This window comes from Metopolophium dirhodum, chromosome 5, assembly GCF_019925205.1.
Source record: "Metopolophium dirhodum isolate CAU chromosome 5, ASM1992520v1, whole genome shotgun sequence".
In the NCBI taxonomy this organism is placed as follows: Eukaryota; Metazoa; Arthropoda; class Insecta; order Hemiptera; family Aphididae; genus Metopolophium; species Metopolophium dirhodum.
This window is the reverse complement of record NC_083564.1, coordinates 38,726,294-38,739,164: the sequence shown is the minus strand read 5'-3', so window position 1 is coordinate 38,739,164 and position 12,871 is coordinate 38,726,294. Positions and strand designations below refer to the sequence as shown.

Sequence of the window (12,871 nt, the reverse complement as noted above, 5' to 3'; positions counted from 1 at the left end):
CATAATGATAGACTCTAACGTCTTATCAAATTGGTGTCATAAAAATAGATTCAAATTAAACTCATCTAAATGCGTTCGAGCTTAAAATATTGTCTTATCGTTCTATTAAAAAAATAAAAACTGAGTTAGTAGTTCATTTTTGATGTTCACCTAGAATACGTTAGCTATGTTAGATATATTGGGGTCATATTTCACTTTAACCTAATGTTTTCCTTTCATATATTGAACAATCTTACTCAAAAACCTTAAGAAATCTTGGATTTTTATGAAGACCACAAAATTGTTCAAATATGAGTACTGTCTCAATTATTATGTCTCCCGTGTCAGGCTTATAGTAGATTATTGTTAAATTCTATGAAACCCTTGACAAACTAGTCTTATTGAATCGCTTGAGCATCTCCAGAGACAATTTATACCCTTCATGAAAGGATAGCGAAACACTGTAAATGCAAGACCCATTTCTTGATTATACCACGAAAAATATTCAAGATAGTCTTAATTTAGGTTCACTTAAGATAGGATCCAATTTACAAACATTTGTTTCAAGTCAAACTTTTAAATGAAATAATTTCTTGTCTGGAATTACTGCAACTAATAAGGGTTCGTGTCCTTAATATTTGTCTTGTTATTTTCCTAAATTATCAGTAAAAATACACTGAACTTTATATGGTTATAATAAACCTATAGATTTAATCTTCCAAGCAAGTAACAAATTAAACAACGTTGATCTATTCGACATTAAATGCCTGTAATCTGTTAAGTGATTATGTATACATCTCCTTATGTCTATATCTATATTGTAATTTAATATTTTCTTTTGTCTTCTTACTTGTTATATATTTTAATTAATGTTTTTAAAATTGTATTAATTATGCATAATATAATATAGGTACATAAAATTATGTATTACTCATAAGTATATAAATATGTAATTATTTTAAATTATAAATAATATATTGTGTACTTAAATAGTATGTTAGTACGTACCATACTTGAGCCTATACTTTCATAAATAATAAATGATTTTTTTTTATTCATAAATAATTAATGTGTTGTAAAATATAATATATAATATACAATGTTCACGTTAAATGACCTAAATATATTAATTATCACTAATCGTTAAGAATAGAATAAAAAAGACTCATTATTACAATTGTATTGATATAATTTATTATATTTTTAACAATAAAACAAATTAGACAATATTATGTACGGATGGTATAACAAAAGAGCAGATTTCCGAAGTTGGAAATTAAAGCTCAATGTCAAAAAAAAATAAAATTTTTGACAGTAAATTATTAGTAAGCCTTGTATGCAGCTGGTTTGTAAGCTGGGGCGGCGTAAGAGTGAGCTGGGGCGGCGTAAGAGTGAGCTGGGGCAGCGTAAGAGTGTCCAGCGTATGCAGCTGGGGCGGCGTACGAGTGGCTAGCGTATGCAGCTGGGGCGGCGTAAGAGTGTGCAGCGTATGCAGCTGGGGCGGCGTATGAGTGTCCGGCGTATGCGGATGGAGCAGCGTAAGAGTGAGCTGGGGCAGCGTACGAGTGGCTAGCGTATGCAGCTGGGGCGGCGTAAGAGTGTGCAGCGTATGCAGCTGGGGCGGCGTATGAGTGTCCGGCGTATGCGGATGGAGCAGCGTAAGAGTGAGCTGGGGCAGCGTACGAGTGTCCAGCGTATGCAGATGGGGCGGCGTAAGAGTGTGCAGCGTATGCAGCTGGGGCGGCGTATGAGTGTCCGGCGTATGCAGCTGGGGCGGCGTATGAGTGTCCGGCGTATGCAGCCGGTGCGGATTTGTAGGCCGGGGCGGATTTGTAAGCGGGTGCGCTGTAACCGTGTCCGTGTCCTTCGATTTTCTTGACTTCAGCGTTGAAACCGCTGTGGTCATCGGCGGTGTATTCGACGACGCGGGTGGAACCGTCGGCTTCCAAAAGGCTGTACGATCCCTTGACGTTTCCGTGTCCGTCACTGTGTTCGGATTGGCTCTTGACGTCGTAAGTGTGTGGGTCGCTTACGCTGTACTCGAAGTTGTATGGGGTCGGGGCTGAGTGTTCAGCGGCGTAAGCGTGGTGTGCTGGGTAAGCCGGGGCAGCGTAGTCGGCGAGTGCGGCGGCCACGCAGGTTGCGAAAATGATCATCTGAAAATATAAAAAAACGTGGTTAGTTTTTAAAATCGAATTTTATGCAAAAAGTTTGGAATTGAAAATTTAGTAAAATAATTTTTATTATCGTTTGATGACAAACTTTATAACTCAATATGAATTGACTTTAAATACCTTAACGGCCATTTTTGTTGTTGATTGTTTTTTTGTATTTTTTTTTAACTGTGTTGTTTGCACTTTGATCTGTAGATTGAAACTGATAGCAACTCAGTTGTGATTCTCCGTATTTATGTTGACGGAAAGTTGTAATTGCATCCCTACCAATAACTTTATTCGGTGAGTTTATGTCATTATATTATTATGTTATAACCAGTTGCATACAATGTATATTATTATTCTCTCATATTTTGTCTTATTTAAAACTAATTTTGTTACCATATTTACGCTAAATATTCCTTTCCAATAAATTGGTCTGACATAAATACACAACGTTGTATAGTCATTTCATTGAGATTCTGAAGGATTTTTATATTTTTATAAATTATTTTCAAACCTAAAATTAAAGTGATAATTTCAGAAAGTACCACACAAACTAATTATTTTACAAACATTTTGAAATGATCTCGTTAATATTACCTACTTCTTATTTGTACATTATACCAATGCCAATTTATTTCTTATCGATTACTAACATAATAATTTTTTGAATACATTTATGATTAGGTAAAATAAATGTAGTATTCACGTGTCAAAGTTATGCACTTAATTGTTCAAATCATACTGCTTAAAATCAAATTAGAATTTGTATTATTATACATAATTCAAAAATAACGTAAAATAAATATCTCCAATACCTAACCTAACCTCTTCTTTGGATTTTTAATTATTGTTAACTTTTATTATTTTTTATGATTTTATTTTAGATTCCTAGTGGAGCAATGAATGAATAGTTTTGTACTTTATTATTTTATTCTTTTCATAACTATTGAATTTATTATTTTTTTGTGGTCTGTCCGTGGTCGTAACCTTTAGGAGCAGTAAAAATAGTTCAATCTTCAATTTTAAGTGTAGTTATTGATATAAAATTGGATCTTTATCAAATGAGGCTCATCTTCTATAGTTAGTATTTTATGGTTGGATGTGCAGAGGGGGGGGGGGGGGAGGCTTGTGTAAGAAATAAAAAAATCTCCGTAATTTTCAAAATAAAATAACTGAAAAATACAAATACAAAAAACGGGAATATTTACTCCAAATCAGTTTTTGATAAAATCAATTGTGTTTAATTTTTTTATTCAAAAATAAATTACTGCAGAGACTTCACCATGATATACAACCTGATTTTTCACCAAATAAGTGAAAATTATAAATAATTTTTTTAAATTATATAATTTTCATAATTTTTTGGTGCTTTTCGTGCTCTTTTATAGACAGTTAAACTTTTTTTTTCTTTTTTAAATTTTTGTATGATAAAAATATTGGGTATAACATATTTTATTTATTTATTTTAACTATATATATATATACAAAGCAATTACATACTACAACAATTATAAGTTGATACCTACTCTCTATAAGCAAATGCTTGTGTTGATAGTAGGGAGTTTAAGTAACAAAAAAACAAAAATTATTATTTAATTTTACATAATATAGTAACTGACATTCCAATACTAAATATATATTTTGGATTTAAATAAAAAGAAAAGTATTGTATTTTCATTAAAAAAAAGGTGGGTAAGTGGATGTCGCTCTGCTGTACAGTAGGTTACAAGTGGGTCACTGTTATGGATGGTGTTAAATTTGAATTCAATGATATAATACCATTGTATAAGAAAAACGATTCTGAGCGAAAACGGTCAGTCAGCCTATGATATTACTAAGTATATATTTTGATGATATTATTCTGAATAAAGTAATTTATATATAACGTATTTACGTAGAACCTTGTTTAAAATGTTCAATCCTTAGCTATAAAAGTTGAAGATTTTATAAGTTTTTAACTACAAAATAATTATTAAATGTTGTCAAAATTTGAACTTTATATGCATATAAAAAAAAAAATGTGCCTTGCATTAAATTTTAACGCTTTTTGCCCAACAATTAAAATTTTATCGTATATAAAAAATGCAAATATAAACATTCAGTGAAATTCTAAAGTATCTACAGTCATTCGTTTTTTAATTACAACAAAATAAGAAAATCGTTACATGAGAAATCGAGTGAATATCAAATGTTGTAAAAATATGAATTTTAAACGCTCATAAAAATTTAATTTGACTTTCTTGTAGAAATTTTTTTTAATTAAGGTAGAAAACTTGTGAGGAATGTTGTATTACATTTTCAAATTTTAGATTTAAAAAGAACATTTTTTTATGAATTTCTAACTCAAAATAGTTTGCAAATTTTCGTCATTTTTACATATTTTGTCAATATTTGATTTTTAGATGCTTACAAAAAAAAATGTGACTATGGATTTTTAATTTTTTCATCTGCCTTTGAAGCAATATACTAGAAGCCTTCGATTAAAATGTCAAGCTTTTTTTATCGTATAGAAAATGCTAATATAAACATTCAGTCGACATTTCATGTACTTCCGGTCATTTGTTTTAGAGTTGCACCAAAAACCAAAATCGATTTTCTCGTAAACAGATTTTGCGTAAAAATTCCCGTTTTTCCTTAAATTTTCTTTTGATTTTCACGACGCTTTGAAAACTACTGGAAAAGTTTTTACTTTTGACTCCCCCAAAGTACCAACTAGATTCACTTTCCTATCATAAAAGTTACTGTTGAAGAAAATCTAAGCATTTTTGCTGTCCTAAAAGGGGAAGAGACACAAAAATAAAAAAAAAAAATTAAAAAAAAACACATTGTCAAATCAATACATTCACCGTTTCGCTCAGAATTTAAAATATGAAAACATAACGTAAAATATCGTTAGAAATAAAGGTTGATATTCTGTTTCTACTTGGAATCGTTTTTTTGTTTGCAGTGAGCTATCGTTGAAATCAAATTTAACACATCCATTACAATGACCTATATAGGGTATGGCGAGATGCACTTGAAATCTACTACATAGCAGAGTGACTTCCCCGGTTAATTTAGATTCAGTTTTATTATAGGATATAATATTTTTGATGACATGTGTTTAATTCAATAAAATATAGTCAAGTGAATTAAGATTTTATGTTTTCAAACAACGTGGTAATTAATTAAATTTCAGTCAATAAAGTATTTTAATTGAATTTAAGTGTAGCTTTCAAAATACAATAACATATAGCTTGTACTGTGGCGAGCTAAGTGAATCGGGTTGTGTGGTCTATGTAGTTAGTCCGAACTTTTTGACACCCATTATTATAACGTAACTATATAGTATTGTAATTAAAAAACCAGGAAGTCGATCTGCAGTATAGAAGGTTTTGAAAGTACCTTGTCATTGAGTAGGTTGGTCTAATGGATCTGTTAAACTTGAATACAATCACAAATTATTGCGTATGGAAAACGATTCTGTAGAGCGGAAACCTTTGTCAGTCTCTATTTCTTACTCATTCTATAAGGATATTTTATAATTTATTAATTTGATTATTAGTAACTATTGTTTTTAATTATGTATTTATGTGTTGTTGAACTCATTTCTCTAAAAACATCACATATTAATATTATTTCATACATTCGTGCATTATTAACTTATAAGTTCCGTCAAACTGTATGATTATGTTCATCGTTTTAATTGCTTAAAATTACTTTAAATATTTTTAAAATATCTGAAAACGACAAATTCATTAATGGTGGAACGTTTCAAGTTTCTACTGTTAATATCTATTTTTTGAATACTAACAAAATATCAAAAATCATTATAAATTGCTATTATACGTGTGATTATCTAATTTAATAAGTTAATATTAAACGCCCATAAACTGTTAGCGATTATAAGTTAAAACTTTTTTTTTAAATTCCATTAAAAAATGGTGTACTTATTGTATTATCGATCTAATAGCATTGTATATTTTTGATACAAAAAAATAAAATTTGAAATTTTTATAATTTTGACTAATTTTGTTCACATTTTAATTTATTGACATCAGACGCAAACATATTAAATATTATTTATTTTTGGTATTTTTTCATTGATGTAAAAACACATTTAGAGAAATATATTCAATTTCCAAACATTTTTACTTATTAACAATAATTAACTATTTAACATTATAAAAAATAAACGTTAAACATTTCAAATGTCTAAATTCCACAAAAATAGCCTTCATATTTTGAAAATGATATTATGTCTAGAAATTTCTTGCACACATATTTAGTGTCAATTATTTACGGTTAGGTGCTGATAATTAATTACAACAAAAAATTAAATTGATCATGTCGACAAACAATTGTTGAACTGATCAACAAAATATAGATACATATTTATAAATTATTTGAATTATTTCCTCAATATAAAAAAATAATATTTTATATAATTAAGAATAAAATATTGAGAATGATTGTATTATTTCAAATAAAATCAATTTTAGAGTTTCAAATAAGTATTAAGATCTGGTTGTAATAATCCACACATTCCTGAAAAGGAATTGAATAAAAAAACTATTAAATATAAACGTAAATAGTTGTCAGACAATATTCATTGTATATTATTAATTTATATCATATTAATATGAATAAATAACTCGATTTTATAATGAAAACTCATAAAATAGTCTCCTCAATTACCTTTCCAAAAGAGTTACAACAACTACTGTTGTTACACATATTTTTTAAACATACCTTATTATGATCAGATTGGGAAAGTATAAAGGAATTAAAGACTAATAAGAACAAATAAGAATAAAACATATTAGAATTCAAATGTTTCATTTTATATTTAACAATTGAATAGATTATACATAATCAGTTGTTGAAATAACAAAAAGCTGATTTCTATGACAAAAAATGCAGCTCATTGTAAAAAATTGAATTTGTTGAGTTTTTGAAACGAAAATTATTAGTATGCCTTGTATGCAACTGGTTTGTAAGCCGGGGCGGAGTAAGAGTGTGCGGCGTATGCGGCTGGGGCAGCGTAAGAGTGAGCTGGGGCAGCGTACGAGTGTCCAGCGTATGCAGCAGGTGCAGCGTATGCAGCAGGGGCGGCGTATGAGTGTCCGGCGTATGCGGATGGAGCAGCGTAAGAGTGAGCTGGGGCAGCGTATGAGTGGCTAGCGTATGCAGCTGGGGCGGCGTAAGAGTGTGCAGCGTATGCAGCAGGGGCGGCGTATGAGTGTCCGGCGTATGTGGATGGAGCAGCGTAAGAGTGAGCTGGGGCAGCATACGAGTGGCTAGCGTATGCAGCTGGGGCGGCGTACGAGTGGCTAGCGTATGCAGCTGGGGCGGCGTATGAGTGTCCGGCGTATACAGCCGGTGCGGATTTGTAGGCCGGGGCGGATTTGTAAGCGGGTGCGCTGTAACCGTGTCCGTGTCCTTCGATTTTCTTGACTTCAGCGTTGAAACCGCTGTGGTCATCGGCGGTGTATTCGACGACGCGGGTGGAACCGTCGGCTTCCAAAAGGCTGTACGATCCCTTGACGTTTCCGTGTCCGTCACTGTGTTCGGATTGGCTCTTGACGTCGTAAGTGTGTGGGTCGCTTACGCTGTACTCGAAGTTGTATGGGGTCGGGGCTGAGTGTTCAGCGGCGTAAGCGTGGTGTGCTGGGTAAGCCGGGGCAGCGTAGTCGGCGAGTGCGGCGGCCACGCAGGCTGCGAAAACGATCATCTGAAATATCCATTAATAATGTTATTACCTATACTACTGGATAAAATTTAAAGCATCATTTTTAACTAAAAGTTTTAAACAGTTTATGAATTGTAATAGACTGCTTGAAATGAAACTGATATATTATTATTGAACAAAAAATACCTTAGCTGCCATTTTGTCTGTGTTTGATTTTTGAACTGTGCTGTGTGTGCTTGGTTCTGTGGATTGAAACTGATAGCAAATCACTACTGATTATCCGTATTTAAGCAAAATGAATGTCATGATTACTTCCCTTCCAGATATACATACCATAATTAGTAATTAGATAAACGCAGATTATGTCTGATTGTAACCGGTTGTATACAATATATTATTAAATTTTTCGTATTTTAACACTTTTGCAGCTACCGCCCTCTAAATAAATTATACTTTCCAGTTTAATGATAACACTATTTCATTTTGAGCTATTCTGCTTCCCTGACAATTATTTTCAAACATACAATTTGGATTTATACGGAAAGTTTACCAAAATGGGTTTTCATTGCGATTTTCTTGGTGGATTTTCTTAAAGGGCACATTATCATATGTATTACTTAATTGTCGATGAAAATAAAAATGTACTTATTTACATAAAACGTGTTGCAAAAAAATTTAATGACAGGTTGATTTTTTTCTATATCGTAATAATAAACATAAAACAATTTATCATTACAATGTCAAACCAATCAAATAAAATTGTATCCTTATAATAACTAGTTTCAATTTTTTTTCTAGATCCTATCAGTTTTTGTTTATGTGTAAAATTCGAATATTTATTTCAAAACGCAATTCTAAATAAAATTGGTTACATTTAATTTAAATATTATCCACGTTTCTTTACCTCAATTATGCAATTTAAGTAAAGATTTTGTATATATTGTTCTTAAAAAATAAAAAAACTTGATTATTGATTGTTTATTTGTAGAGATTATTCAACTTATAAAATAATTAAACTGAATTAATCATTACTAATAATATTGATAATATGACACTTATTCTAATAATATAAATTTAGTTAGAAAAAACCATAACTACACATGTACAAAAAACAGAAATGTTAGGTGTGTGTCATGGTAAATTAATAAACAATTTAAGTAAACTGAGAACTTATCATTACTAAAATGCGTTATTCGTTTTCTTTTACTATATCATTTTTAGGTTCTAATAGCAAGATAAATATAATGGCTCTTAAAGGATAAAGGTTTTTATTTTATATTCTTTTGATATAATATCTTGGGTTGAAAAAGAAAATTTTGGTCCATAAAGTTTGTATGGAATGTTAGTTTACAATGAAGAAATCTCAGAGGTCAGTGTTACATTTTTTTGGATAGTTGTAGTGTATAAGAGAACCATAAGAGGTTAATATTATAGATTATGTATTTTATTTTTAAGGGAATATTAAAAATTACAATACCTATTGTAGGTAATCAGTTGATTTCAGATTTGTGTGTATATAATAAATATTGATGAATATAATATCATATTATGTTATGTCGTTAAATAGTTTGTGCAAATTAAATAAAAGTATAGATATTTATTTAAAATAATTATGAATATAATATATAAAATATATTCGCAGATCGCATGAATGAATTTTATTGTTCGATATAATCATTATATAATATATATAGATATCTAATACTTATCATTATATTTATACAGCGTGATTCTGTTAATATCACGAACCACTCATTATTTCAAAATGTATTTAAACCATTTTTTTTTAAATATTTTGTATCATTATAATTTTTTAAGTTTTTATTTTTTTGAATGACAGCATATAGTTTTAATTTAATCTTCAAAAGCAAAATATTCTTCTGAGTATTTCTGTGTATAAAAATTGAATTTAGAACGAGTAGTTTATGAGTGGAGTCTCACGCAGTTACCCAAACAATTTTGGTCCTCTATTCCGCTCAACCATACTTTAAATACTTATAATATAACTCATAAGTCATAAATTTGATTTTAATGTATCAAGAAAAGTATTCTGTTTTTTAAGATTAAATTAAAACTGTCATTTTTGTCATTCAAATTTATAAGGATAAAAAAAATATAATTTTTAATAAAACAAGTGGTTTTGCAACGACTTGAAACCACAAGATAAATATTACCAAAAACATTAATTGTACTTTTTGAAATAAAAGTGATTCATGATAAAATATTCACCTTCTATATTTATTTATTAACGGACATAGAAAATAGTGACATTGAGAAACTTCAGAAGCTAGATTATACAATTTTAAGAGATACATATAATTAATAAAATAAATGAATGGGAGTGGTAGGGTGATTATTATGAACATATTGTGATTCATCGTAAAGTAATGACTAATGAGTTATGACTAATAAGACTTATTATTACTTAGTAGGTACCTAATGAATTAAGATTTTTATATAAAAAAACCAACATTACAATTTAAAAATGTTGATCGAAATATAAATGCAATGTATAATAATATATTCCATAAGTACCTATATTATTAGCCAAAAGTAAAAAGTTATATTACGCCATCATTTGCAGTACCTATACCTCGGATGGCAAATCCATGGCACGCGTGCCCGAGGTGGCATGCAAAAAAATTTTGAGGGCCCCCGAAAAATTAAAATATTAATATTATATATATATATATATATATATATATATAATATACATTATTTTTTATTTTTAATAATAAATAACATCACAATGTATATACTAATATCTACAGCTGATAAAATTGAATAATCGTTACGCTTATAATATGTACCTCAGATTTTAGGTACCTTTTCATAATTTAATGGCACGCTAGAAAAAAAAAGGTAATTTTTGGCACGTAGAGTCAAAGTAACTTGCCACTACTGACCTATGCTTATTTTTTGAGTGCTAGTTTAGCAATAAACAGCTAATTCAGATAGTATAAACCCATATACCTCTAAGTATATTTTTAATCAATAATGTTACTGAAACCTCTGATGTCTATTAATTAACTGCTTTGTATAGCAATTTTTAATTACCTACGATGTAAACTTTCTACAAACTTTTCGAAACCAGCATAAGGTAGGTTTTATAAATTATATTTATCATGGTTATGCGTCATTTACAATCTATTGAATATTTTGATTGGTAGGTAATAACTTTACTAATTACTAATAAAACTACTAATAATATTATTTTAGTGAAGTACGAATGAGACGTAAAATAAAATAAATTTTAATTCAAATTAAATATTTCATTATTAAATGTTCAGAGGAACAACACGTGGGCGTCCTATAACTATACGATTGTCGATTATTCCATAGTGTAGTAGTATACACCACACCCTTAGCTTATTTTGCTTTTTATCAGACAAATTATTACCTGATAAGTAATTATATAGTATAGGGAATATGCAAATTTTCAAATTATTTAATTATATGGAATATTTGTTGTTGCTAAGAAAGGTGGAACATACACAACAAATAAACCTATGATCAAATTGAGTGATTTTCCTTTATTGTAAATCATCTTTGTGATGAACATACTATTTTGAAAAGTTAAACTCAACATAAATTGTTAGTTAACAATGGTTAAAGTTTAAAGTTTGAAACGCAACTATTGAATAATGAACTGTTTAAATATAGGTAAACGGTTCTGAGTAGGTAGGTAAATTATAATCCAAGGTTGGCTCAACTACCTTCGAACAATTATTTAAATATCATGTAAGTATTGACGAGTGACGACTAAATTGTTTTCAATGAATGAACGCTTACTACTGCATTCTATTTAAATTATCATAGCTTACAAATAATTAGTTTTTGTGAACCATATACATAATATATGTTTTGATTTTTTGTCAAATTTCGTAGTTTCAAATACAAATATTCAAATATTTATTTTAAGTTTCTGGTATCGTATTTTCGTCATATTTTCATCAAAACATATTCGGTTGATTTTATTGACCTATTATTCAACTTAAATACCTACAACCAGTTAATAGCTTTTAACAATCCAAAAATCTATATTTCCATGAATAAAGGTAAAACCGTACCTAAAACCGTGATATTCGGTAAAATGTGATAAAAATAGATTCATAATCATATTGTATTTATAATTAAATATTGTTGCTTGGTATGACGCGGTGTTGCATTCAGTCACGAATGTGCTCTGAGTGTACGTACCAGCCGGTGTCACTAGTTCCCGGATGGGGTGACCACCCGTAATTTTTAGTGGAAAATCCTTGCCATACATACATGTGTTCAAACCAACAGTACCCTCTCCCACGGCTCCACAGTAGCAAGCTAATGGCCTCAGTTGTCAAAGCCTTAATTTCATATTTAAAAAAAAAAAAATTAAATATTATGAAATAAATAAACAATCGTTTTTTTATTGTGTAAATAAAATTACAGTGACCAATATTATTTCTTAAGATGCTACATCCTTAGCTTTTATATTAGTGTTAATTGACCTTTAATTAAACTTGTAAATATGAATATTATATGTTATAACTCGTCGGTTTTTTACGGTGATTAAATCTATAAGAGATTTATGTGCATTTTTATATTTTTATATTTTTATATTTTATATACTTATATAACTCGTTTAATTTAAAAAAAAAAATAAAAAACCGACAAGAGGCAATGTGGCATGCGCTAACCTTAAAGTAAGATTATGGGTTATTTCACTCTAATATTAAAGCTAACTACATAAAATATGTTCTACTGAAATCAGATTTGCTATTTTGTACTTTTTAAAATGGAGGCAACACTGCCAGTGTAGCATCCTTCCAAAAGTAAAGTATATAGGAAATTATACATAATGCAAGATGCTTTTAAGACAGTACAAAAATAACAAATACACAGAATTATGTACTTCACTATTTATTTACAAAGTAAACCAGGTATGTTATAATTTGGTTGACAAGTGGTTAAATATTTATTTGAATTGGACCATTGTAATATGCCTTGTACGGGACTTGTCTGTAAGCCGGGGAAGGAGTGAGAAGGTGCTACGTCAGTAGCTGGGGTGGAATAGGCAGATCTA

General features: G+C 29.7%; 3 protein-coding genes across 5 annotated transcripts in view; 1 reads left to right on the top strand and 2 right to left on the bottom strand.

Annotated features, from left to right (window-relative positions):
* The window catches only part of LOC132944552 (Kv channel-interacting protein 1-like), a 482,905-nt gene that overhangs the window by 169,724 nt on the left and 300,310 nt on the right, over window positions 1–12,871 (top strand). The window lies entirely within an intron of this gene.
* Window positions 1,148–2,431, bottom strand: LOC132944553 (cuticle protein 16.5-like). The gene is made up of 2 exons (XM_061013984.1): window positions 2,274–2,431; window positions 1,148–2,135 (listed from the first exon to the last, which is right to left on the bottom strand). Exons 1-2 carry the CDS (start codon window positions 2,283–2,285, stop codon window positions 1,302–1,304), a joined length of 846 nt encoding a protein of 281 aa, XP_060869967.1. The 5' UTR covers window positions 2,286–2,431; the 3' UTR covers window positions 1,148–1,301.
* LOC132944554 (cuticle protein 16.5-like) lies at window positions 6,940–8,125 on the bottom strand. Its single transcript, XM_061013985.1, has 2 exons — window positions 7,996–8,125; window positions 6,940–7,851 (listed from the first exon to the last, which is right to left on the bottom strand). The coding sequence occupies exons 1-2, from the start codon at window positions 8,005–8,007 to the stop codon at window positions 7,087–7,089; spliced, it is 777 nt and encodes a 258-aa protein (XP_060869968.1). The 5' UTR covers window positions 8,008–8,125; the 3' UTR covers window positions 6,940–7,086.